This window comes from Somniosus microcephalus, chromosome 14, assembly GCF_052327205.1.
Source record: "Somniosus microcephalus isolate GS21.2 chromosome 14, FLI_Smic_1.0, whole genome shotgun sequence".
Taxonomy (NCBI): Eukaryota; Metazoa; Chordata; class Chondrichthyes; order Squaliformes; family Somniosidae; genus Somniosus; species Somniosus microcephalus.
Window position 1 is genome coordinate 85,540,283 of NC_141000.1, and position 26,181 is coordinate 85,566,463.

General features: G+C 48.2%; 1 protein-coding gene across 1 annotated transcript in view; it reads left to right on the forward strand.

The window, feature by feature from the left end:
• cfap91 (cilia and flagella associated protein 91) overlaps window positions 1–26,181 on the forward strand; it is a 133,483-nt gene that overhangs the window by 23,796 nt on the left and 83,506 nt on the right. The window contains exons 5-6 of the mRNA XM_086006853.1: window positions 10,713–10,769; window positions 21,951–22,126. Coding sequence (XP_085862979.1) covers window positions 10,713–10,769; window positions 21,951–22,126 — 233 coding nt within the window. The remainder of the gene's footprint in view (window positions 1–10,712; window positions 10,770–21,950; window positions 22,127–26,181) is intronic.

Genomic DNA, 26,181 nt, shown 5'->3' on the forward strand with positions numbered 1-26,181 from the left:
TGAACCCACAACCTTCTGACTCTGAGGTGAGTGTGCTACCAACTGAGCCACAGCTAAAAAAATGACTTCAAATTACTCCTCAACGGACTTTCGATCTGCAGAATTTTCCACCCCTTCATTTCCAAGATGTTGGAATTTCATGGACACATTTTTATGGTTGTGATGGTGATTTAAAATTTTCTTTTAAAATGCATCTGCCGTAGGTTTTTTAACATAACATCTAATAGTTAAGTGTAGGTCTTGAAATTAGTGGTACTTACTGCAGGTAATAATTTTCTGCCAAGTAATCATTTAACAACATATTTGCCAAAGTTTTCCTTACTGCCATTGCTATATACATCTGAGGAAAGAGATGCAGGTTAAAGGATTCAAACTACTTAATTAGAAGCCTATTATTACACCTCCAGTGTCTGTTCACGCATTACCCTCTTCATCCTGCTGTCTCCAGAGCATTTTTGCATACTCTTCCTTTTACTTCACTTCAGAGATTTTGGCTCAAATCCAGCCTAGCAGTTGGCATGATGGTCTTTTTATAGCTGGTTGTAAGTGTTGTGTCTGTGTATAATAAGACACAGACTGCAGGAGAACGGTACAACAGGTGTTTACTCAACGTGGCTCACACTGGAACTGATCTGTACAGCTTACTACTCAGTACTATATACAGGTGTGGTCACTGCCGGTACTGCAGTATACATGAGCTGTAAAAGATAGTTCCCCCCTTAAAGGTATATACGTTACAATTCCTCCCCTTTTAGATTAACAGTACCATAACACTCATTTAACAATTAAATATCAAACTAATTACAATTAACACTTTTAACATGCAACATTAGCTGAAAATAGTCTATTTATATATTCAGTCTTTGGGGAGGCTTCCTGATCCTTTCTGGATAGCGCCTTTCCCGAGTGTCTTGCTCTTGGTGCGGAAGCGATTCTGGCCCCCTGTCGTCGGTTGGTTCATCAGCTTCCGATGCTACTGTTTCTGGGGTAGATGCGACCTGTACGTCGGGTTCATCACCAGGTACGTATGGGCGAGGCATGGGGTTGACTTGTTCCTGTGACTCTAGGATCTGGTCAGCATGGCGTCTCACGATGCTCTCCCCAACGTCCACTGTGTACATTAGTGGGCCCTGCCGTGTGCATATCGTTCCTGGCTGCCATTTTTCTGTTCGGTAGTCGCGGGCCAAGACTGGTTGCCCTACATTGAAGCTCCTTGTTGGCTTCTCATGGATGTGCTGGAATTGCTTACTCTCAACATCTCTTCGTACGTTTGGTCTGAGCAAATCCAGGCGAGATCTTAACCTTCGGTTATGATGCGCTATCAATTACTCATAAAAGACTGAGAGTTAAGAGAGTAACTAAAGGCTTTTATTAACAAAAGAATGAAGGTCTGCCTCGAGTGGTCGACCGGTCCAGAATACAAAGGGGGCTGGGGAGCAGTCACCTTTATACTAGGACTTGTGGGAGGAGTCAGCCGAGGCATGTCCAGGCATGTACACAGTGGAATACAAACAGTGGTTTACCACATTCACCCCTTGTTTAAAATTGAGTCTGGCGGGGTGAAGTGTATTAAAAGTTAGTGTATTGGAGTCTCTCCGGAGGTCTTGTCTGCCGCTGTGATCGGCGTGGCGACGGCAGGGGTAGTGGAACTTCCGGCGTCGAGTCCCGCGTAGGCTGTGGCACAGGCGTGTCGTCCTCGTAGGTGTCGAGCGGGTCGCTGGGCCCAGGCCTGCCGTCTGCTGGGGCTGGATATCGGATCGTGGGGGGGGGGGTGGTAGTGAGTAGTGGGTTACTGCGGCCCCCGAGGGTGCAAGGTCTCTTATGGAGACTGTGTCCTCCCGCCCGTCCGGGTATGCAATGTAAGCATACTGGGGGTTGGCGTGGAGGAGGTTGACCCTCTCGACCAGGGGGTCCGTTTTATGGGTCCTCACGTGCCTTCTCAGTAGGACCGGCCCTGGGGACGTCAGCCATGGCGGTAGCAATGTCCCCGATGTGGACTTCCTTGGGAAGACAAACATTTTCTCATGAGGGGTGGCGTTAGTGGCAGTGCAGAACAGTGACCGAATAGAGTGGAGCGCATCGGGAAGCACATCCTGCCAGCGGGAGGTTGGAAGGCCCCTAGACTTTAAGGCTAGCAGGGCGGCCTTCCAAACTGTCGCATTTTCTCTTTCCACCTGTCCGTTCCCCCGGGGGTTGTAACTGGTGGTCCTGCTTGTGGCAATACCCCTAGTTAGCAGGTACTGACGGAGTTCGTCGCTCATAAACGATGAGCCCCGGTCGCTATGGATATAGCTGGGGAAACCGAACAGGGTGAAGAGGTCGTTCAGACATTTAATGACCGTGGCACTGGTCATGTCCGGGCAGGGGATGGCGAACGGGAAACGGGAGTACTCATCAATAATATTGAGGAAGTACACATTGCGGTCGGAGGAGGGGAGAGGCCCTTTAAAATCAACGCTCAGGCGCTCGAAGGGGCGAGTGGCTTTTATCAGGTGGGCCCTGTCTGGTCTATAAAAGTGCGGTTTGCACTCAGCGCAGACTTGGCAGTTCCTGGTCATGGTCCTGACCTCCTCAATAGAGTAAGGCAGGTTGCGGGCCTTGATGAAGTGGAAGAACCTGGTGACCCCCGGGTGGCAGAGGTCATTGTGGAGGGCCCGCAGTCTATCGATCTGCGCGCTGGCGCAGGTGCCACGTGATAGCGCATCCGGGGGTTCATTGAGCTTCCCGGGCCGGTACAAGATCTCGTAATTGTAGGTGGAAAGTTCGATTCTCCACCTCAAGATCTTGTCATTTTTGATTTTGCCCCTCTGCTTGTTGTTAAACATGAAAGCAACTGAACGTTGGTCAGTGAGCAGGGTAAATCGTTTTCCGGCCAGGTAGTGCCTCCAATGACGCACAGCCTCCACAATCGCCTGGGCCTCCTTCTCAACAGCGGAGTGTCTGGTCTCCGGGCCTTGGAGGGTTCGTGAAAAGAAGGCCACGGGTCTCCCCGCCTGATTGAGGGTAGCGGCCAGGGCAAAGTCGGACGCGTCGCTTTCCACTTGGAAGGGGATGGATTCGTCCACTGCGTGCATGGTGGCTTTGGCAATGTCTTCCTTGATACGGTGGAAGGCTAAGCGGGCCTCTGCCGTCAAGGGAAAAGAGGTGGACTTGATCAGCGGATGGGCCTTGTCCGCATAGTAGGGGACCCACTGGGCATAATAGGAGAAAAACCCTAGGCACCTCTTCAGGGCCTTGAGGTAGTGGGAGTTCCATAAGGGGACGCATCCGGTTGGGGTCGGGGCCGATGACTCCGTGTTCCACAACACAGCCAAGGATGGCGAGGCGGTTTGTGCGGAATATGCACTTCTCCTTGTTATATGTCAGGTTTAGGAGTTGGGCGGTGCGGAGGAATTTTTCGAGGTTTGCGTCATGGTCCTGCAAGTCACGGCCGCAGATGGTCACATTGTCCAGATATGGGAAAGTGGCCTGCAACGCATTTTGATCTACCATCCGGTCCATCTCCCTTTGGAAGACGGAGACCCCGTTGGTGACGCCAAAGGGAACCCTAAGGAAGTGATAGAGGCGGCCGTTTGCCTCAAAGGCAGTATACTGGCGGTCCTCAGGGCGGATAGGGAGCTGGTGGTACGCTGATTTCAGGTCAATGGTCGAGAAGACGCGGTACTGCGCGATCTGGTTGACCATATCAGCTATGCGGTGGAGTGGGTAGGCGTCCAGCAGGGTGTAGCGATTTATTGTCTGGCTGTAGTCGATGACCAGGCGCTGCTTCTCGCCGGTCTTAACGACCACAACCTGGGCTCGCCAGGGGCTGGTGCTGCCCTCAATAATCCCTTCCTTCAGGAGCCGCTCCACTTCGGTTTTAATGAAAACCCTGTCCCCGGCACTGTATCGCCTGCTCTTTGTGGCAATGGGCTTACAGTCGGGGGTGAGGTTAGCAAACAGTGCGGGGGGGGTGACTCTGAGTGTGGAGAGGTTGCACCTGGTGCGCGGCGGGCAATTTGGGAGCTGCTGGCTGCGGACTGTGAGTGGGGGTAGGGGTCCACCGTACGCCATCGTAACACTTTTAAGGTGGCACTGGAAATCTAACCCCAGCAGGACGGCAGCGCAGAGGTCGGGCAGGACCAGAAGTTTAAAATGATCGTACACGGTCCCGTCTACTACGAGTGTCACTACGCAGTAGCCGCCGATGTCCGCCGACTGGGACTCGGAGGCCATAGAAATCCGCTGGTGCGCAGGCAGGACTGGGAGAGAGCAACGCCGCACCGTGTCGGGGTGGATGAAGCTCTCCGTGCTCCCAGAGTCAAAAAGGCAGATTGTATCGTGGCCATTTACCTTAATGTCCATTGTGGAGCTGGCCAGCTGGTGCGGTCTCGCTTGGTCCAGTGTAACGGATGCCAGCGTAGGGGTCGGTGTGTTGCTGCGGGTATCAGATGAGGCGGTGTTGGGGGCCTGCTGAGTTCCGGCTGTCGTCCAAGATGGCGGCGTCCATGATCCCCATGTGGCTGGAGGCGTCCAAAATGGCTGCTGTACCGGTGGTTCGCACATGGCCGGGGAGGCCCAAGATGGCGGCCCGCATGGCCCACACGCGGCGCTGCTGGGGTTCGGGGTGGCTTTGGCCCTGCAGACGTTAGCGTAGTGTCCCTTCTTCCCGCAGCCCGAGCAGATCGCGTTTTTCGCCGGGCAGCGCGCTCTGGGGTGTTTTGCCTGGCCACAGAAGTAGCATTTCTGGCCTTGGGGCACTGCTGTCTGGCCTTGGGACACTGCTGCGGTAGTTGGGCCGTTGCTGGGGTGTGGCTGGGGTGGCACGGCGCTATGAGGCGGTCCTACCGTGTCCCAGGCTGTCATTCCCCGCGGCGTCCACGGTGCAGAGGAGTAGGCATCCATGCCCCGGTAGGCTGCATCAAGTGATAGTGCGAGTTCTGAGGCCTTGTTGAGGTCGAGGTCACTCTGCTCCAACAGTCGCTGTCGGGTGTAATTGGATCTGTGGCCCGCTACAAAAGCGTCCCGGATAAGTTCCTCTGTGTACACGGCGGCCTTTACATCCTTACAACCACAGGCCCGGCCAAGCACAGACAGTGCCTGAAGGTATTCCACGGTCGATTCCCCAGGTTGTTGTTTACGACTCCCCAGAAGGTGCCTGGCGTACACTTCGTTCACTGGGCGCGTGTACTGGTCCTTGAGGAGCTTGATAGCGTCCGCGTACGAGGTCGCGTCTTGGATGACCGAGTACACTCGGTGGTTCACTTTGGAGGTCAGGACATCCAGTTTGTCCTTGTCCGATTTGATTGCTGCGGAGGCGGTCAGGAATTTTTCGAAACACTTAAGCCAGTGAGTAAACTTGGTGGATGAGTCCGCCTCCCGATGATCTAAGTCCAGGCATGCTGGTGTGAGGATCTTCTCCATTATAAAAATTTGTTAATAAAATTGATGCGCTATCAATTACTCATAAAAGACTGAGAGTTAAGAGAGTAACTAAAGGCTTTTATTAACAAAAGAATGAAGGTCTGCCTCGAGTGGTCGACCGGTCCAGAATACAAAGGGGGCTGGGGAGCAGTCACCTTTATACTAGGACTTGTGGGAGGAGTCAGCCGAGGCATGTCCAGGCATGTACACAGTGGAATACAAACAGTGGTTTACCACAGGTTAAAGAACATCATGGCTGGGGCCTGGTTGGTGACTGCATGTGTCGCATTCCGGTAGGCGAACAGGAAATTGTCCACCTTGTGCTGCAGCGGAATGTTGTCATTGTACATCGCCTTTCTTGCCTTCTTAAAGGTTTGTACGAACCTCTCAGCCAATCTATTTGTGGCTGGATGATACGGGGCGGATGTGTAATGCCTTACCCCATTCTTTTTCAAGAACCTCTGGAACTCTTCGGACACAAACTGTGGTCCGTTGTCGGAGCAAATCTGTTCTGGCAAGCCATTCCTGGCAAAAATGGTCCGTAGGACTGCAATAGTTTTCTCCGTGGTGGTGGAGGACATTTTGATGACCTCAGGCTATTTCGAGTGCGCATCCACAGCTATTAAAAACATTGAGTCCATGAATGGACCAGCAAAATCAATATACACCCGTTGCCATGGAGATGAGGGCCACTCCCATGGGTGTAGAGGGGCCTGTGGTGGTGCATTTTGGACTTTCTGGTATCCTGAGCAGCTCTTGGTCAGGTCCTCGATTTGTTTATCGATTCCCGGCCACCACACATAAGCCCTGGCTAGGCTTTTCATTTTTACCCCTCCCAGATGACCCTCATGAAGCTCATTGAGCACTCTATCCCTTAACTTGGGTGGAATTACCACTCGGGATCCACACATCAAGGTCCCCCGGCACACTGACAGCCGTTCTCTCCTTGTCGAGAATGCTGGCAACAGTGAGTCGCCATGTGCTGGCCATCCCTTCACCGTCAAATCATATACCCGAGACAGTGTCGGGTCATTTCGGGTTTCCTTTTCGATACAAGCGTTAGTTACCGGTAGGTATTCAACTATAGTCGAATGGAATATTTCGACAGGATCCACTGCTGGTGCTTCCTCCGCAGTAGGCAGTGGCAGGCGTGTTAGCCCATCAGCATTTCCATGCTGTTTCGTGCCCTTATATTCAATCTCATAGTGGTGCGCCCCTAGAAAAAGTGACCATCTTTGTAGTTGTTGCGCAGTCATCACCGGAACGTGCTTCTTCGGATTAAAAATGGAGACGAGGCTGGTGATCAGTCAGCAAGGTGAATTTCTGCCCGTGCAGATAGCGATTGAACTTTTTCACTCCCCACACTAGGCTGAGGGCCTCCCTGTCAATCTGGGCGTAGTTACGCTCGGCTGAGGTTAGTGATCGTGACGCAAAGGCTATTGGCCTCTCTGAGCCGTCCGAGAATTTGTGCGACAGCACCGCTCCAATGCCGTAGGGTGACGCATCACATGCCAACCGAATTGGTAATGCCGGGTTGTAATGGGCCAATACCTCTTTCGATGTGATTAGTGTTTTGCTCTTCTGGAAAGCTCGTCTACATTCGTCACTCCACTTCCATGGCACCCCAGTTTGCAGTAGGGTGTTCAGTGGGTGTAGTATTGTAGACAAATTTGGCAAGAACTTATGGTAGTAGTTTACCAGCCCGAGGAACGACCTCAGTTGTGACACATTTTCTGGTGCTGGAGCCTTGACTACTGCCTCAATCTTCTCTGGGGACTTATGTAACCCCTCTTTATCGATAACGTGGCCACAATACGAGATCTGTTTTCTAAAAAACTCGCATTTGGGGCGGTTAGCTCGGAGCCCATATTCCTGCAATCTAGTGAGCACCTGCTCCAGGTTGGCAAGGTGATCACTGTCATTTTCGCCCGTGACCAGGATGTCGTCCAAATAACACTGGGTCCCTGGGATCCCTTGCAGGACTTGTTCCATTGCCCTCTGCCAAATAGCCGGAGCTGATGCTACCCCGAATACCAGCCGGTTGTATTGATAGAGACCTTTATGGGTGTTGATTGTGAGGTATTTTTTTGATGATGCTTCTACCTCCATTTGCAGATACGCCTGGGCCAGATCAATCTTAGTGAAGCGTTTCCCTCCAGATAGCGAGGCGAAAATATCTTCAATCTGCGGAAGTGGATATTGTACGGTGTGAAGGACCGGGTTCACTGTTACCTTAAAGTCCCCACAGATGCAAACCTTCCTTGGTTCCCCAGGCGTGCTGCTCAACGACTTTTTCATCACAGGGACGATGGATGTAGCCCACTCGCTCCAGTCTACCTTGGACAGTACACCTGAACGTTCCAGACTCTCCAGCTCTGCTTCGACGGCTGGGCGGATCGCATAAGGTACTGGTCTGGCCTTAAAAAGATTTGGGGCTTGCGTTTTCTTCAATTTTAATCGTCGCTGTCATGCCTTTTAGTGTTCCGAGTCCTTGCTGGAACACTTCTTTCGCATCAGTTAGGATCTTTGACAGTCGCCCAGGTGTGACGTCGTCAACCTTTTTGTCAGCCACAGTCAGTGCCTGTACGGAATGCCAATCCAGTTGTATTTTCTGGATCCATTCATGTCCCAGTAATGGTGGTCCTCCATCTTGCAATACATACAGGTCTAGTTTTGGTGTTTCCTTACCGTTATATATAACGGTCACCCTTATTTTTCCTTTGGGGTAGACTTTTTGCCCCGTGTACATCTTCAAAATAATTTTTGTGTCTCTCAAGGGTATGTGTGAGAATAGCCGCTCGTAGTCCCGTCGGTTTATGACTGTTAGGGCTGATCCTGTGTCCAATTCCATCTTTACCTGGACTACTGCTATCTTGAGAGTGACCCAAATGGTTCAGTGATCCTCCGTTGTGATCACATTATGTAGTTTCAGACAACTCAGTTCCCTGCTTTCGGAGTCGTTATCACTCTTTTGTTCGTCTGAACTATTCCCCGTCATCTTATGTACCTTCTTGTACTTTTCTTTGGTAGGTTTCTTATTGCTGGTTTTCTTTCCCGACCTGCAGACTCGTGCTATGTGTCCTACTTTTCCACACTGTCTGCACACTTTGTCTTTGAACCAGCAATCATTCTGGTCGTGTGTTGTTCTGCCGCAGCGATAGCACTTCTCTGTTCTATATGACATTTCGTTTGTGCCATATTCTTGCGGTCTCTGTTGTATCTCTGCAGTGCCCCGTGCTGCTGCTTCATATGATACCGCAATGCTGAAAGCCTTTTCCAGCGTAAGGTCCTTTTCAGATAAAAGCCGTTTCTGGGTTCCTTCACTTTGAAGCCCACACAGAAACTTGTCCCTTAAGGTATCTGCCAGTCCCGCTCCAAACTGGCAGTGTTTCGATAGTTTGCGCAGTTCTGTTAAATAATCAGCATTGCTTCCATCCTTATGCTGGTTCCGTTTGTGAAACTTGAATCTTTCTGCTATCAGCAGCGGCGTGGGGTTTAAATGTTCCTGTAGTATCGTTACTATGTCTTCAAAACTCTTTTCCATTGGCTTCGTTGGGGTTACTAGATTTCGTAATAAACCATACGTCTTTGCACCCATTAAATTTAACAATACCGACGCTTTCTTGTCATCTGACACCTCATTTGCCTTGCAGTATACCTCTATTCGTTCGACATATGTAGTCCAATCTTCGACTTCATTGTCAAATGCGGTGATACTGCCACTCTTTGGCATTTTGGGTGTGGTTTAAAATGGCGTCTCCCAATGGCTTAAAATGGCGTCTCCCGCGCTTTCCTTCCTCCCCCGCTGCTGCCAACGCCGCTCCTGGCGGTTTTCGTGGCAATGGCGGCGCCCTGTAGGTTTCGCGCGCTTCTCCTGCGCTGCTGCCAACGCCGCTCTCGGCGGTCCTCGTGGCAATGGCGGCGCCTCGCGGGTTTCTGCGCGTCTCTCTCTCCCTCTCTTCGATGCTGATCGGCCCCTGAACACCGGCTACGCCCTGTGCGCTCTGCCCTCTCTCTCTCTCCCCCGTCGACGCTGCTCGGCCCTTTGCTGTGCCGCTCGGTCGGGCTCTAGCCCGCCGCTGTCCGGGAAGGGTCTGCGCACTACCTGTTGCCAGCCCGTTTCGCTGGACCACCTCGACTGGAAAGCCAAGCCTGGCTCTCGACAGCCTCCCGCGCAATTCTTGAGTCTCTGCTGGATGACTGGGCGGTTGCCCGTGGTCGACGCCCGAGTCTCTGGCCTTGACCTCCAATCCACTGATCTCCAGGAACGAATCCCCGGGAGGTGATGCAGAGTTGCAGGTAGGTTCGAACTTGCCTTGTTGCCAATGTTGTGTCTGTGTATAATAAGACACAGACTGCAGGAGAACGGTACAACAGGTGTTTACTCAACGTGGCTCACACTGGAACTGATCTGTACAGATTACTACTCAGTGCTATATACAGGTGTGGTCACTGCCGGTACTGCAGTATACATGAGCTGTAAAAGATAGTTCCCCCCTTAAAGGTATATACATTACAGTAAGGGTATTAATTTAAATAAGTTGTGCCTAGTTTCTAATGAATGCTTTTGATGCTATTGGTTGAGGAATCATCTCCTCTAAAGGATGGCATCTCTAACAATACAGGACTCCCTCAGTCTAGATTACGTGCTCAAGTCCTGGAGAGGTGCTCTAATCTGCAACCTTCTGATTGCAGGCAAGAGTGCTACCAAAGGTTTAATATATCTAAAAAGAATTGTATACATGCACCTTCTGTGCATAAGGATACAAAAATATATGTATGGCATATATATTTACACACAAATACATCTTAGATGCAATGGTGTCTGCTCTTTTCTAATAGGGTGACTGCTGAGAGCAAAGAACGCCAGGTACAGGTTCTGGTACCGAGGAAAATTTGAGTTTGTTGTTGATTAGAATTCTATCCCTGGAAATACACTCAGCAAATTCTCAATTGGACTCCTAGATAGAGCAATGTCCAGCAATGGAATATTCTATTTTCAAGGGACAAGGAGGGAGGTGGCTGGAAACTGACCAGATCGGTCAACTTCTGCATAAGTGCACCTCTTGGCAATTTGTGGAGTTGCATTACATTGATAGAGGTCAAAAAGAAGCCTGGCTGTGCTGCTGTCTTGATTGAGAAAAGAAATTGGGTGGGAGAATGCAGCAGTTGGGACTTAATGATGAAGAGGGAGAAAGAATTGAAATCTGTTTGAAGTATCTTGCCTTGTTTTTTAAAATCATTTTTGGTTCATAACAGCAGTCTTGTATTGCAATTTTTAATGGTTACATTTTCTGCTTGCTTTACAGGCCCATTATTCCCTTTGTACAACAGCTACCTGTGAATGTTATTCTGGAGATGTCCAAGTAAGTTCATATTACCTTTTTATGGAGGTTAGTGATAACTTTGGTTTGGTGTATAACCCTTTCTACATAATATTTCCCCTTTTTTTAGAGGAGGTTGGTAGGAAGGGAAGTAACTGAATCAGTTGGGCTTGTATGTGTGTAAATAGTTTCTGTTACTAGACTAAATAAGTAATTTAATGAGAGTAAAGGATTTGACAGTTTTTAAACCTAGAAACAGCAACTTGAACCATGCAAAAACAATGTGAGACTAAAATTATGCTGTTTAGATAATGACTGCTGTTTACTGAAATTTATGGTGATATAACACTAAGAGGGGAAAAACTCGGTTGATTTGCACCTCCCGTTAGCGCCCTGTGGCGCTACGCCGCCAGCGATGATGTCATCGCCGTGCGCAGTGTCCCGCTCGCGTCCCGGCTGCGATCTTCAGTAGCGCCCCCTGACTTACCGCCGGACGCCATGTCTGACAGGGTCAGGGGGGCCTACCTCTGGATGGGGCGGCGCAAATTAAAGGGAAGGTGCCGGGCGACCATTTTTGTTGCTGACCGCCTGCCAGCACCTGCCCACTTTGCCGTCCCTGGCCTTCGGTGCAGCACCCCCCGCGGAGTGCCGGCTGCACTCCGTGAGCCCGGCACTTCTCTTGAGTGCTGGGCTCTTTTGCCGGCACTCCGATCCCTGGTGGCTCAGCCGGGGCCCCGGGTCGTGCTGGGCTAGGCCCCTCCCCTTTAATAAGGGGAGGAAGAACAGCAGTACCACGGCACGTAGCGCCGTGATATTCACTCGCAGCACTCCAAGAGGGAGGCGGGGCGCTTCCAGTAACACCCCGCCTCCCTCTTGGGGCAATACTGGTGAATTTCGGGCACCCCGGCGCGACCCAATTTTTCATCCTAAGATTTTGGTCAGTAAAATATCTTACAGAAGATAAAGTCATTGTGCAAAGATAAAGTTAGAACAACTAGTTTGATTACCTGGTTTCGGAACAGTTAATCTGAGAATTTGTAAACAGATTAGAACTGATTTTCTGCTTTAGTACTGCATTTGTAGTGCAGTTACTGATCCCAGATCGGAAGCTTCAGCATCAGTTCCAGTTAGTACTCTGTTTACACTTTCTAGATAAAAGTGAAATTCTGCTATAACAGCAAAAACTTGCATTTATATAGTGCCTTTAACATAGTGAAACATCACAAGGTGCTTCAAAGGCGCAGTTTCAAACAACTGAACCACATAAGGAGCTATTAAGACAGATGACCAAAACCTTGTTAAAGAGGTAGGTTTTAAGGAGCGTCTTAAAGGAGGAGAGAGAGCGGCAGAGAGGCAAAAAGGTTTAGGGAGGGAATTCCAGAGGTTAGGGTCTAGGCAGCTGAAGGCACGGCCGCCAATGGTGGAGCGATTAAAATCGGGATTGCGTAAGAGGCCAGATTTTGAGGACTCCGAGATCTCCAGAGAGTTGTAGGGCTGGGCATTGTAGGAAGGGGCATGTATGTTACCCCCATGTAACGACACTTGCAGAGGCTCCTCTCCAAGAACTTAAAATTAAAATGTTTAGAGAACCAGTTCGAACAACATTCCTCTCTAAATATTTAAATTAACTCCAGGACGGTTTACAAAGTGCCTAGAAGGTCCAACAGACTCCCTGAGCACTTTATAAACCAGGTTTGAAACCTCATTGAAGTTATATTTTATACATTGTCAAACCCAATCTATGTGAGACCATCTCCTTGAGAAAGTCTCGCATTATTTCCCTCTTGTAAGCGGTTTTTGATCCTAGCCCAATTGCTAGACGGACGGTTCGAATCGCCCCCGCCTTACGAAAGTTCTATACCCGGGAATTATTATTCAGAGTGTAAATGAAATAAGTCACGGACAGGAATGCTTCGGTGAAAAATCAAACTTATATTTATTTGGTCTAACATACACTGGCTAAAACATGCACTATTAAACGAAATCACTGTCTCTGTGGAGAATAAAATCCAAGTTACAAACAACATACATACAGTACAAAACTGGGGACTATAATAAGCAGCAATTCCCTTGTTGCTATGGTGGACTCTAATTCCACCCCTACCAACGAATTACCCAGTCGCATAAACCCCTTCGTCTGGCTGAACCAAACGAAGCTCCCCCCTCGGAATAGCCCAAAAGCTTCACTTCTGAGAGACTATGCTTACCCCCACACGCGGTCGGTTTCAATCGCTCTGCTCGTCGGCTTCTCTGGTACTTCATGTTAGTTCGATCTTGTTGGAGCAGGGAGCGAGAGCGAGAGAAAGAATGGTGGAAAAGAGTCTATCTTTATAGGAGTCTAGCTACCCCTATCTTTCCCGCCAATCTTTAAAATCCTTTTGTTTCTAAGCACTCCGGTGCTTAATCAGTGATGGGTCGTCCTCGGACCCATGAGTATTGGATTAATGGCCCTAAGTCTGGGACATATCTTTTGGTCTTTGTGTTGGGAAAAAAAATGGCTCCTTTTCGGCTGGCTGAGACCAGTGGGTTCATTGTTCTGCCTCTCTTTTGAGATGGAGGTGAGAAGTGCTTTTGCATATTAGAGTGGGCTTTCTAATAAGTTCAAGTTCAATGGCCCCCTTCCTTTTTCCAGGACTGTCGGGCAAACCCATACATTCTGGATGACTGACAGTTCTTTTGTCACAGCCAACTGCCATGCGTTCTCTGGCGTTTTAACAAACCAGTCCCCCACGCATTTGCACAGGGCGATCCCACCACAGGGAAAACACCCTCAGCCCATAAAGTCCACAAAAATATTCTCGACTGAGTCCATTCTTCAAACAGAGACTTTGCGATCTCTTCACGCTTGATTCATGCCAGGCCATAGCTATGGATTTATACTGCAGCTTTAGTGTTGCTACAGATAGGACACCATTTTCCAGCAATACTAAGATTGCAATCTAAACACAAGGGGGGGAAAAATTCAGTTGGTTGCGCCACCCATTAGCGCCTTAAGAGGGCGCTAAGTGGGGCGCAAACCAACTAGCGCCCGGGCGCGGCGATATCTGCGCCTCTCGCGAAATTGACCGGACATTTTGTGGCGGCGCTAAACAATACCGCCCAATCTCCTGCGCACACAGATCTTGACATCATTTGAGAGTGCCACGCCCTTGGGGCGCCCCGGGCCGGAAATTCAGTGGCGCCCCCCTCCTTTCCGCCTGGCGCTACCAACGACAGGTTGACTGGAACGCTTCCCAGTCGCTGTGGGGCTGGGGGGGCGCTATTTAAAGGGGGCCTCTTCCTGGTTTTTGTGTGGTAGCCATTCTGGGGGCAGAGGAAACGCTTCAAGGACACCCTCAAAACCTCCTTGAAAAAGTGTAACATCCCCACCGACACCTGGGAATCCCTGGCCCAAGACTGCACAAAGTGGAGGAGAAGCATCCGGGAAGGCGCCGAACACCTCGAGTCTCTTCACCGGGAGCAAGCAGAAGCCAAGCGCAGGCAGCGCAAGGAGCGCACGTCAACCCAAGCACCCCACCCACCCGCCCCTTCAACCACCGTCTGCCCCACCTGTGACAGAGATTGTAGGTCCCGCATTGGACTCATCAGTCACCTGCGAACTCATTTTTAATGTGGAAGCAAGTCATCCTCGGTTCCGAGGGACTGCCTAAGAGAAGAAGACTCGTTCTGAGAGAGAGAGAGAGAGAGAGAGAGAGATTTGCAGAGAGACAAAAGGGAGAAAGAGAGACTTCTGCATTGAGTCAACGCTGTCTGAGGTAGTTTTGGCTTCTGACCATAACTTTGCAGATACTTTGCTTTTTGACCTTCATAACTTTGATTGGCCAGATACTATGGGGGCTGCAATGAATGGGAACGTCGTCCTTCTCCATCACATTCGGAGGGCACAGAGACGCACAGAGAGAGTGGCAATCATGGCCAGACGGAGGAGGGCCAACAGACCTCAGTACAGGAGATCTTACCCTCCCAGGGTTTTTTGCCAACAGTTCTCCTACATTAATATGTCTGAGGAGCAGTGTTTGCGAAGGCTGCGATTCAACAAGGAGGTGGTCACTGAGCTCTGCCACCTGCTTCAGCCAGATCTGCAGCCTCAACTGAGGAGCAGGACATCTCTGTCAGTGGCAGTGAAGATAACAGTGGCTCTCAACTTTTATGCCACTGGCTCATTTCAATCAGCTACTGGGGACATCGGCAATATCTCCCAGTTTACGGTGCATTGCTGCATCCGTCAGGTAACAAATGCCCTCTTTAAAAGGAGACGAGAGTACATCTCTTTCCCCATGACCCCGGACAAGCAGCAAGAACGCGCAACAAGCTTTGCTAGGATAGCGGGCTTCCCCATGGTGCAGGGCGCCATTGACTGCACGCATGTGGCTTTGCGGGCGCCTTTATTAATGAAGTACTGTCTCAAGGTGTGTGAAGAGCTCCTCGACTCCCGTGTTGTCCACGCCATTTTCAGACCCCTCTGCAATTTGCACAGTTCGAAACTCAAAGGGTACCATTTTAATCTTAAAGTCCTGATGTTGAGACAATTCAGGTCACGCAATTCTTCGTCCACGATGTGGACCAATATTTTTCAATCTTCAGGGAAATAGGGGAAAATTTGCAACCCCTACACAGACACTTCTTTATTCACAAACTGTGTCTCATTTCCGCATGACAAAGTAATAGAATGTTTTTTTTTGTGTTTCAGTCATTCACATAACTGTCTCTCACAACCTGAAGACAATGTCCAAAACAGTAACAAAAATTTGACCACGAACCTCGGCCTTCAATAAAACAATGAAAGACATTTTGCCACACCTCCTACTTTTTGCACTTCGAGTGTGATCTGCTTCCTTTGTGAAATTGCCCCCTTCCCACCCTGCAGCTCCTCCGTAATGGGACCCCAGTGGCTGGAGCAAGGCTGGGGGAAGGCTGCTGAGTGTCAGAAACTGAGACTGCAGATGCCCTTGAGGGACGGCCTGGACCAGCTCTGGGCCTGGAGGGCCCAGCTGCTGACTGCTCCAACTCTGCATGGGCGGCAGCAGTCTGTTCTACTGGTGGTGGCAACTGCAGTGGAGAAGTGCCAGTGGTGGCAGCAAGAATGCTGTCATCTTGAGAGAGGACAGCAACTCCCTGCTCGACCGACACACTGGCACTCCCATGGGGCAGCACTTCAGCATCCGGAGCAATCTGACGGAGCACAGATTGCTAGCCTGCTGCGGCGTGGTGAGAGCCCCGGGGAAATGTGCCTGATCCAGCGAGGGTGGCAGCAGTCAGTACTCGTGTGGCCTCAATCTGCGTCTGCATGAAACCAGCCACTGACTGCATTGCAGCACTTAGCATTTGCGTGGCAACCGCCTGTGCTACAGCGAAGTGCTCCACACTCCTTGCCAGTGATTCAATGGATTCGGGCATCCTTGCCACTGCAGCCATGAGCTCAGTGTGACTTTGCTCCGCCTGGGCGCTCATTTCAGCGAAAACCCGCTCCTCGTCTGCGTCCAGTGCAGCAGGACTCGAGGCCATAATCTCCGTCATGGGAGAAGGCTCCCGAGCTTCCCTACCCTCCTCACGTTGCTGCAGCCCGCTGGGTCCTGGAACTTCACCCTCATCAGACCATTCCCCCCTGCTCCCCTCCAGGGAAGGCGTGTCCCCAGTATGGGCATGGGCTGCCTCGGTAGAGTGTGGCGCTGATGGTCCGGCTTCCTCTTCCTCCTCGCCTTCAGCTTCACTCTCACTGGCAGCTTGAGGGCCCATCTCCTCCCCTGGTGAATCACCATCTGAAAGCAGGGAGGTACAAGAGTGGCTTTAGCGTGAGGACAGGGTGGCAACAAGGGAGGCATGAGTGCAGCGATTTAGTGATTTGGATTGTAAGTGTCAAAGGCTGCTGTTGTGAGGAACAAGTGGAAGGAGAGAGGACAAAAAGGTGATGACCTTACCATTGCTGTCCAGAACGGGGTTGGCGTCTCCAGTGATGACGGGCCCAATCACCCGGCTTGCCACAATCCTGTGGACGCGCTGCTCAAGATCGCTGAGGGCTTGAAGGTGAGGCCGCCCTCCACCAGTCCATTGCTGCTGTCTCCTATTATGAGACAGCTTGGCCTGCAAGAAAAAGGACAGCGTCTGAGTAAATATGTAGCCATGATCTTGCCTGAAATGCCACCCATGGTTGAATAGCCCTTACTGTATGCAAAGTGTGGAATGTGCGTGTGTGTTTCATGAAAGGGCCATAGGTGTTGGATGACTGTTGGGCATTGGGGCTTTCAAGACCCTCTGGCCATAAAGTGAGGTGGAGATGGAGGGATGAAGAGGTTTTGAAAAAAAGGCACTCACCCTGATGACCCGAGTGAGGTCGTTGAACTTTTTCCTACATTGCACATGGGTCCTAGGCACCATGCTGCTTGAGGACACTCTGAGCCACCTCCCTCCACACTTTCCTGTACTCGCTTGGCAAAGGCCTCCTGCCACTCTCTGGGTATAGAATGGATCTTCTGCGCTCCACCCCGCAAACCAGAGCCTCCAAAGCCCGCTTGCAGAAGCGCTGTGCTTGTTCCCTGGCCCTTTCCATAGTGTCCGGCTGCTAGATTTAGCCACAGGTCTGCCCAGGCCGAGATTCAAGGCTCCACTGAGCAGGGTGTGGCTGCAGAGCAAAATCAACCCTCCCCTTTAAGAACTGACCGGCACCAGTGTGTCTGTGTTCAATCGCTGACAGCACCTGCGCTGCGCCCGCCCTCTGAGGTAGCGCCTCGCTCCTCGGCCTTAGCGCCTTAAGAGAGTTGTGTAGCGCCTGATTTAGCGCTCCAATCACCTCCAGGGGCGATAAAAGCCAAGTTTGCTGTCGGAGGCGATAATTAGTGCCAGGCGCTAATCTTTGCGCCCGACCAATAATTGCGCCTCAAATGGGGCGATACCGAATTTCTCCCCCAAGATATTTGATATGTTTGTTCTTGACTATCTTTGTCCCAACATATCCAGCTGAACATAACCAATGTTCATTATTTTTAAATGACAGTGTCTTGGCAAAAATAGTGAAAATGGCAGTTACGTGGCATTGCCATCGAGACAGTTAACATTTAGAAATGTTTGAATAAATTAATTTAGAAGCTTTTATCTAAAGCTAACTATTTAAACAACAAATCAAAAAGTGCTACCAAAACTTTGCAGTTGGTTGGCTGTCTTCTGATACTGATACTGATGTATTATTATTGTTAGTGACTTAGCTGTTACAATATATATGTTGGATTTTTTTTTACATAAATGACAAAAGCGGCAGTTCCCCCCCTTTCCATCGCTGCATGTCATCATGAGTTGTAGGCATCATTTCATTGCTGCTGAACCCTGGGAGTCAGCTTGTGGGAGTGTCAGCGGACCTCTCCACGAGCTGCTTTTGAACACTTTCTGATGTGATGGTTAGCAATTATGCAACCTCCCCAATGTCCTTTTAAATCAAACTGGATTTTGCCTCAATTCTAAATAGAATAAACTGATTAGGCCTGTCTACTACCAGCTGTAATAGGTGATAATGAGTACACTCTTAGCAATTTAAAAACCTGTACATATAAGAGCTTCTTAATTTGTTTAATTGTGTAAATACTCTTTTAGATCTGGATTTAAGTGTTAATTAAGTACAATAAGGATGCAGAAGATTCTTTTAAATACATTTAATTTAACAGAACTAATAGTAATAATAGTAATACTAATAACAGAATGTTTCAAGTATAAGAGGCATTTATTGCCTTTTTTGCATTATGAGCATATATTCTTGCACTTCAGAACTGTTTGACTCATGTGTCAGCTGAATTTTGGTGCAGTCTGAAATGCAATAAGTAACTCATACAAACATTAAAACCTTTTATTTTTATGAATCTTTATATGCAGCTTTATCAAGGAATTCTAAAGTAAACTATGTACATTTTAGCTACCATTATAATATTTCATCGTTTTGCTCATGCATATTTTTTCAATCCTCATCATAAGTGAATTGTTCCTAGATTTGGAACAAACACCTTCAATTTAAAAAAAAAATCATAATTCATGTGCGGGTGGTGCCAGAGGACTGGAGATTGCAAATGTTACCCCCTATTTAAATAAAAAAGCAAAGAGGGATCAGTCAGTCAGATTAATGTCAGTGGTGGGGAAAATTTTAACCCCCAAAAAACGGGCGGGTTTTAGTCCAGTGGGAGGCTCAAGTGGTAGAAATCTGAATCCCGACCCCAACCTGCCTCCAACCCACCCACTTCCAGTTTTCATGGAAGCAGGACGGGGGGGGGTCAAGCGGCCAACCTGCTCCCAGGAGGCAGTTTGGCACTTTAAATATTATAATGAGGCTGCATGCCTCGTTTTTGAATCTCCATTTTAAATTTAACTTTGAGCGGCCAGGTCTCCTTGGTCTCGGGGAACCCGGCAGCTAAAGGAAGGTGAGTACTGCTGGATACAGGAGGTAAGTTCCTTTTCGCTTACCTGCTGGATCCAGCATCCCTGCCTCGCCAACCCCCTGCGATCAGACACCCCCCCTCGAATCTTCTGATCTCCCCCCCGACCTGCTGCCATGAGGCCCGACCCCCCCCCCCATCCCCACGAGGCCTCCAATCTTTGATTTTCCTCCTCCCCCACCGGCCTCAGATCCCCAGCCCCTGACTACACCACACCCTCTCTGGCCCACCGATCCCGGCCTCCAATCCCTGCCTCCCTCCTCACTGCTCCCCAGCTGTGGCCTGGTACCGCAGGCCTACCCACCCGACAGCCAACCAGCCTCTCAATCTGGCTGGCTGCGGGGGGGAAACAGAGGAAAAAAATGTTAATCATGTCTTGCTGTTTAAATTTGGCAGGGCCTGAGGGAAACCCGTTTTCCCGGGTTTCCCGACCACAATCCAGCCCTCCCGCTCCCTACCTGCCTCCAAGTTAAAATCCTACCCAATAATCTGGGACAAAATTAATTGGCATTTTGGAAAAGTATGGGCTAATAAATGAAAGTCAGCACAGATTTATCAAAGGCAAATCGTGTTTGACTAACTTGATTGAGTTCTTTTGATGCAATAACAGAAAGGGTTGATGAGGGTAGTGCGGTTGACTTTGTGTATATGGACTTTTAAAAGGCATTTGACAAAGTACCACATAATAGACTTGTTAGCAAAATTAAAGCCCATGGGATTAAAGGGGCAGTGGAAGTGTGGATACGAAATTGGCTAATGGTGAACGGTTGTTTTTCAGACTGGAGGCAAGTATACAGTGGTGCACCTGAAGGGCCAGTATTGGGACCATTGTTGTTTTTGATATATTAATGACCTGGACTTGGGTATACAGGGCATGATTTCAAAGTTTGCAGATGACAAGGATCTCGGAAATGTAGTAAACAATGAGGAGGATAGTAACAGACTTCAGGAGGACATAGACTGGTAAAATGGGCAGACATATGGCAGATGAAGTTTAATGCAAAGAAGTGTGAAGTGATACATTTTGGTAGGAAGAATGAGACGAGGCAATATCAACTAAATTATACAATTTTAAAGGGGGTGCAGTTTGGTATCTGGGATGAGGGACTTCAGTTAAGTGCAGAGACTAGAGGAGCTAGGGTTGTTCTCCTCAGAGCAGAGATGGTTAAGAGGAGATTTGATAGAGGTGTTTAAAATCATGAATGGCTTTGATAGAGTAAATAAGGAGAAACTGTTTCCAATGGCAGAAGTGTCGGTAACCAGAGGACACAGATTTAAAGTGATTGGCAAACGAAACACAGGCGACATGAGGAAATATTTTTTTTACACAGCGAGTTGTTGTGATCTGAATGCACTGCCTGAAAGGGTGGTAGTAACTTTCAAACGTGAATTGGATAAATAATTGAAGAGAAAAAAATTACAGGGCTATGGGAAAAGTGTGGGGAAGTGGGACTCGTCGGATAGGTCTACCAAAGAGCCGACATAGGCATGATGGGCTGAATGGCCTCCTTCTCTGCTGTATCATTCTATGATTTTTATGATAATTCAGCTGGAAAGGTATAAAGTCATACAGACCAGAAAGACTAGATTTGCTCCCAGGTCTACTGATCTCAGCCCGGAGCGAAATTGGCTTCAGTGCCCCAGGACTAAAGAGAGGAAAAATTAGCTACTTTTCTTTAACCTGATTGCTATCCAATGGGTTTAGTCTGAAAAGTGTGCTTGTGAGGACAGGATCAGGTGTGGCTATGATATGCTCCACAGCACAAAGTTTCCCATATCCACTGTCTAGGCTCCGACATGAAGAATTGCTACTTGGGAGCAAGTTATGAGAGGGTGGCAGGTGCCCGCTGACACACACACCAACAAGACTCAATTCCTTCAAGAGAAAATGAGGGAGAGCTGACAAAGCTGTTGGGGCAAATTAAAAAAATGCAAGTAGATTCTGATGGTTAACCAACAATGAGTTCTTAAGCTGACTTTAATACAAAAGAAATATAGAAAGGGAACTAAATAAGGAAAATGTTGACAATATTTTAACAGAACATTATCCTTAGAGAGATGCCAACAAAAGAGGACATAATCAGTGTGTCCAGCGGGAGAATGAAATGGCTGCCCGCCACAGCTCTTGGGGGGAAGAAAACTTCTTCTGCGTACAGTTTTGCCTGAAAGTGTCAGCCTTATCTCAGTATTAGGACTCTTGCTTCTGTCTGTTCAAGCCCCACTCCTGAGACTTGAGCACATAATTCAGGTTGGCACTTCAACGCAGTACTGAGGGAGTGCTGGACTGTTGGAGGTTCTATCTTTTGGATGAGACGTTAAACCGAGGCCCCTTCTGCCCTTTCAGTTAAACATAAATGATGCCATAGCATTATTCAAAGAAGAAAAGGGAGTTCTCCCTGTGTCCTGCCCAACATTTATCTCTCAACCAACATCATTCAAATAAAACCGATTATCTGGTCATTTATTTCATTGCAGTTTGTGCACAATTGGCTGCCGTATTTCCATACCATTTCAATAGTGAATACACTTCAAAAGTACTTCATTGGCTGTGAAACATTTTGGGACTGCCTGTGAGGTTATGATACGTGCTATATGAATGCAAGTTCTTCCTTTCTTGCAATGGATTGTGGAAAAATTTGTCCGTCACTGAGTGTCTGAGTCCACTAGAATCTAAAGAGCCAACTGTTACCTGTGATAGTGGGGTTCCATCCTGGGTTTAACTACACACACCATTAAAATTGAAATCCTGGAGGTAATTTAGTTCTGTGTATCATCATTGTTATAAAATTTATTTTCCTGTAATTCTTTTCAGGGATGACTCTTCAATGAATTATCAGGATTTTGATGATCAATTTGAACCTAGACGGACAGTGGGGGTACAAACAGATTACAGGGACAGTGAAACACAAACTGAGCCATATTCTCCAGAATATGTGGTGCGACCTGGATCAGCTCCTGAACTCCTTACTCTTGCTGCATTGAAATTTGGTGAGTCATACATAAACTAGGCTAATGTGTAAGAATAAATAGCAAATTAATGACAGTTAAAGCAGAGTAACGTAATGATCATTTGAGGAGCACTCCAGGCTGCTCTTTCAGATGTAATGTAAACAAAGTCAATGTAAATAATTCCCCCTAGCTATTCCCCCTCCTAATAAATATTCAACCAACCAAACAAGGTGTGGGCCATGGTGCACAAAATTCAGGGAAAATGGAAAAAGATTAGGGACACTTGTCTTCACTGCTTGTAAAAGCTCAAGTCTGTTTCAAACACTTATTTTCACATCTGTGTGTAGCATGGTAACTCATCTTTTAAACCTACAGCTCCTCTTATAGATCTGATTCTTGATAATGCCAAATGATTTGCTTTTGCATTGCATCATTGGCATTGTTGCGATGCAGTCTTGGCTGTAGATGAACATCAAGTATGCTGTATAAAATGAGCAAATGTAATTCAGTGCACTATTACTGATGCTACCTGAAAAAGAGGATAGCAACTAGCTTTAATTTAAAAGCAACTGGTGTGAGGGTTGCCAAATAAAGTAACCTTTCAAAACTAAAAACAACTTCTATTTTAACGATTGAAAACTCAGATGGCTCATTGATTTCATGCAGTGAATGGCTGATCCCTACAGATTAGGAAGGTCCCATGTTCGATTCCCTATTTGTGTTGAGTTAGTTGATCTTAGAGTCATAGAGATATACAGCACAGAAAGAGGCCCATCGTGTCCACACTGGCCATCGAGCCCAGTCTATTCTAATCCCATTTTCCAGCACTTAGTCCGTAGCCTTGTATGCTATGGCGTTTCAAGTGCTCATCTAAATGCTTCTTGAATGTTGAGAGTTCCTGCCTCTACCACCCTTTCAGGCAATGAGTTCCAGATTCCAACCACTCTCTGGGTGAAAAAGTTTTTCCTCAAATCCCCTCTAAACCTCCTGCCCCTTACCTTGAAACTATGCCCCCTGGTTATTGACCCCTCTACTAAGGGGGAAAGTTCCTTTCTATCTACCCTATCTATGCCCCTCATAATTTTGTACACCTCAATCAGGTCCCCCCTCAGCCTTCTCTGCTCTAAGGAAAACAACCCCAGCCTGTCCAGTCTCTCTTCATAGCTGAAGCGCTCCAGCCCAGGTAACACCCTGGTGAATCTCCTCTGCACCCTCTCCAATGCAATCACATTCTTCCTGTAGTGTCAGTGCTGGGCAGGGAAGTGGACATGAGTCTAGGTTCGGATCAGCCATGATCCTATTGAATGGCGGAGCAGGCCCGAGGGGCCGTATGGCCTACTCCTACTTCTTATGTTCTTATGTGTGGTGACCAGAACTGCACACAGTATTCCAGCTGTGGCCTAACTAGTATTTTGTACAGCTCCATCATAACCTCCCTGCTCTTATATTCTATGCCTCGGCTAATGAAGGCAAGTATCCCATATGCCTTTTTAACCACCTCATCTACCTGTCCTGCTGCCTTCAGGAATCGATGTACATGCACACCAAGGTTCCTCTGTCCTTCCTAGGATCCTACCATTCATTGTGTATTCACTTGCCTTGTTTGTCCTCCCAAAATGCATCACCTCACACTTTTCAGGGTTAAATTCCATTTGCCACTGTTCTGCCCATCTAATCATCCCGTCTATATCGTCCTGTAGCCTGAGGCTTCCCTCCTCGCTGTTTACCACTCCACCAATTTTCGTGTCATCTGCAAACTTACTGATCATACCTCCTACATTCATATCTAAATCATTAATGTACACTACAAACAGCAAAGGACCCAGCACTGATCCCTGCAGTACACCACTGAACACAGGCTTCCAGTCACAAAAACAACCTTCGACCATCACCCTCTGCCTCCTGCCACTAAGCCAATTTTGGATCCAATGTGCCAAATTGCCCTGGATCCCATGGGTTCTTGCCTTCTTGACCAGTCTCCCATGTGGGACTTTGTCAAAAGCCTTACTAAAGTCCATGTAGACTACATCAACTGCACTACCCTCATCCACATACCTAGTCACCCCCTCAAAAAATTCAATCAAATTGGTCAGACATGATCTCCCCCTGACAAAGCCATGCTTAATTAGGATGGAGGTAAAGATGCTACAGTTGGCCTCAGTGCTCCTTAGAGATGAAAAAATCAGCAAGGGCTCCTGCTTCTGAATGCTTTCCTGTGACCCTTGCTGAAAGTGCACATATTTAGTCTTTGGGTGAGGACAGAATCAAATTTGGCTGTGATGCCACATGTTGACTAGCTTGCCAACAGTCTTATCTAAGCTCACAAATAAACAATGCCCCCTTGGGCCAGGTAGTAGAAGGCGCCTGATACCTTTGAAACTATAACTCACCAAGTAGTCAATGCCTTCAAGAGAGATGGGGAGAAAATTGATGAGAAAAGAAAAAAAATTAAAGAAGGGTGAGGCCAGTAGCAGCATTGCATGCACGTTTGGCTAAAGATGTGGAGATGAGCACTGCCTCTAGTTCCCTTGACGCACTGGGAGTGAAGCAGTCTTGCATTACATTTACTCATTGATTCTAAACCGGTCAGGTTATCCAAGTTTATATTTGGTTGATTGAAATCACCCATTAAAATAACTTCTCACATACCCTTCCTATCGCTTTACATAATTTAACCTTCTTCTGCTGACCTGGTGGGCTGCAGCATATCATTAATATCAGCCTGGATTGTTTTGTATGTCTAACTAGAGTAGTTCATTTTGAATCTGCATGCATTCTTGCCTCGTGAATACTGGCATGTAAATGCTGAGCATTATATTAGTCTTTTTCTCTTTCTCCCTTTCTCTTTCTCTTTATTTTCTTTCTTCTTTCTCTTCACAGCCTGCCTATAATGTTTTATTAAAACTGCGGGGCTTGGAGAGAGAAAGAAGGAAAGAAAAAATTATCAGACTGTGAAACTGAGAATTACTGGTACAGTCTGTACAGGTGGGACAAGTATTTTTTTCACTGCTGGAACTAGGTTGTCCCAGACAATGAGACATTTGAGATGTATGCTACCTATGAATTTCTGAACTGTTGTTTAATTCCATGAACACCCCCATCCTCGATGATGGCGGAGCCCAGCACATGAGTGCAAAAGACAAGGCTGAAGCATTCGCAACCATCTTCAGCCAGAAGTGCTGAGTAGATGATCTGTCTGGGCCTCCTCCTGAGGTCCCCACTGTTACAGAAGCCAGTGTTCAGCCAATTCGATTCACTCCACGTGATATCAAGAAACGGCTGAGCGCACTGGATACAGCAAAGGCCCTGGCTGTCGTGCTGAAGACTTGTGCTCCAGAACTAGCTGCACCTCTAGCCAAGCTATTCCAGTACAGCTACAACACTGGCATCTACCCAACAATGTGGAAAATTGCCCAAGTATGTCTTGTTCATAAAAAGCAGGACAAATCCAATCTGGCCAATAACCGCCCCAGCAGTCTACTCTCAATCATCAGCAAAGTGATGGAAGGTGTCGTCAACAGTGCTATCAAGTGGCACTTACTCATCAACAACCTGCTCACTGAACCACAGTTTGGGTTCTGCCAGGACCACTCTGCTCCCGACCTCATTACAGCCTTGGTCCAAACACGGACAAAAGAGCTGAATTCCAGAGGTGAGATGAGAGTGACTGCCCTTGACATCAAGGCAGCATTTGACCGAGTGTGGCATCAAGGAGCCCTAGTAAAATTGAAGTCAATGGGAATCGGGGGGGGGGAAACTCTCCACTGGCTGGAGTCATACCTAACACAAAGGAAGATGGTTGTGGTTGTTGGAGGCCAATCATCTCAGCCCCATGACATCGCTGCAGGAGTTCCTCAGGGCAGTGTCCTAGGCCCAACCATCTTCAGCTACTTCATCAATGACCTTCCCTCCATCATAGGGTCAGAAGTGGGGATGTTCTCTGATGATTGCAAAGTGTTGAGTTCCATTTAGAAGTCTGTTCCCGCATGCAGCAAGACCTAGACGACATTCAGGCTTGGGCTGATAAGTGGCAAGTAACATTCATGCCACAGAAGTGCAAGGCAATGACTATCTTCAACAAAAAAGAGAGTCTA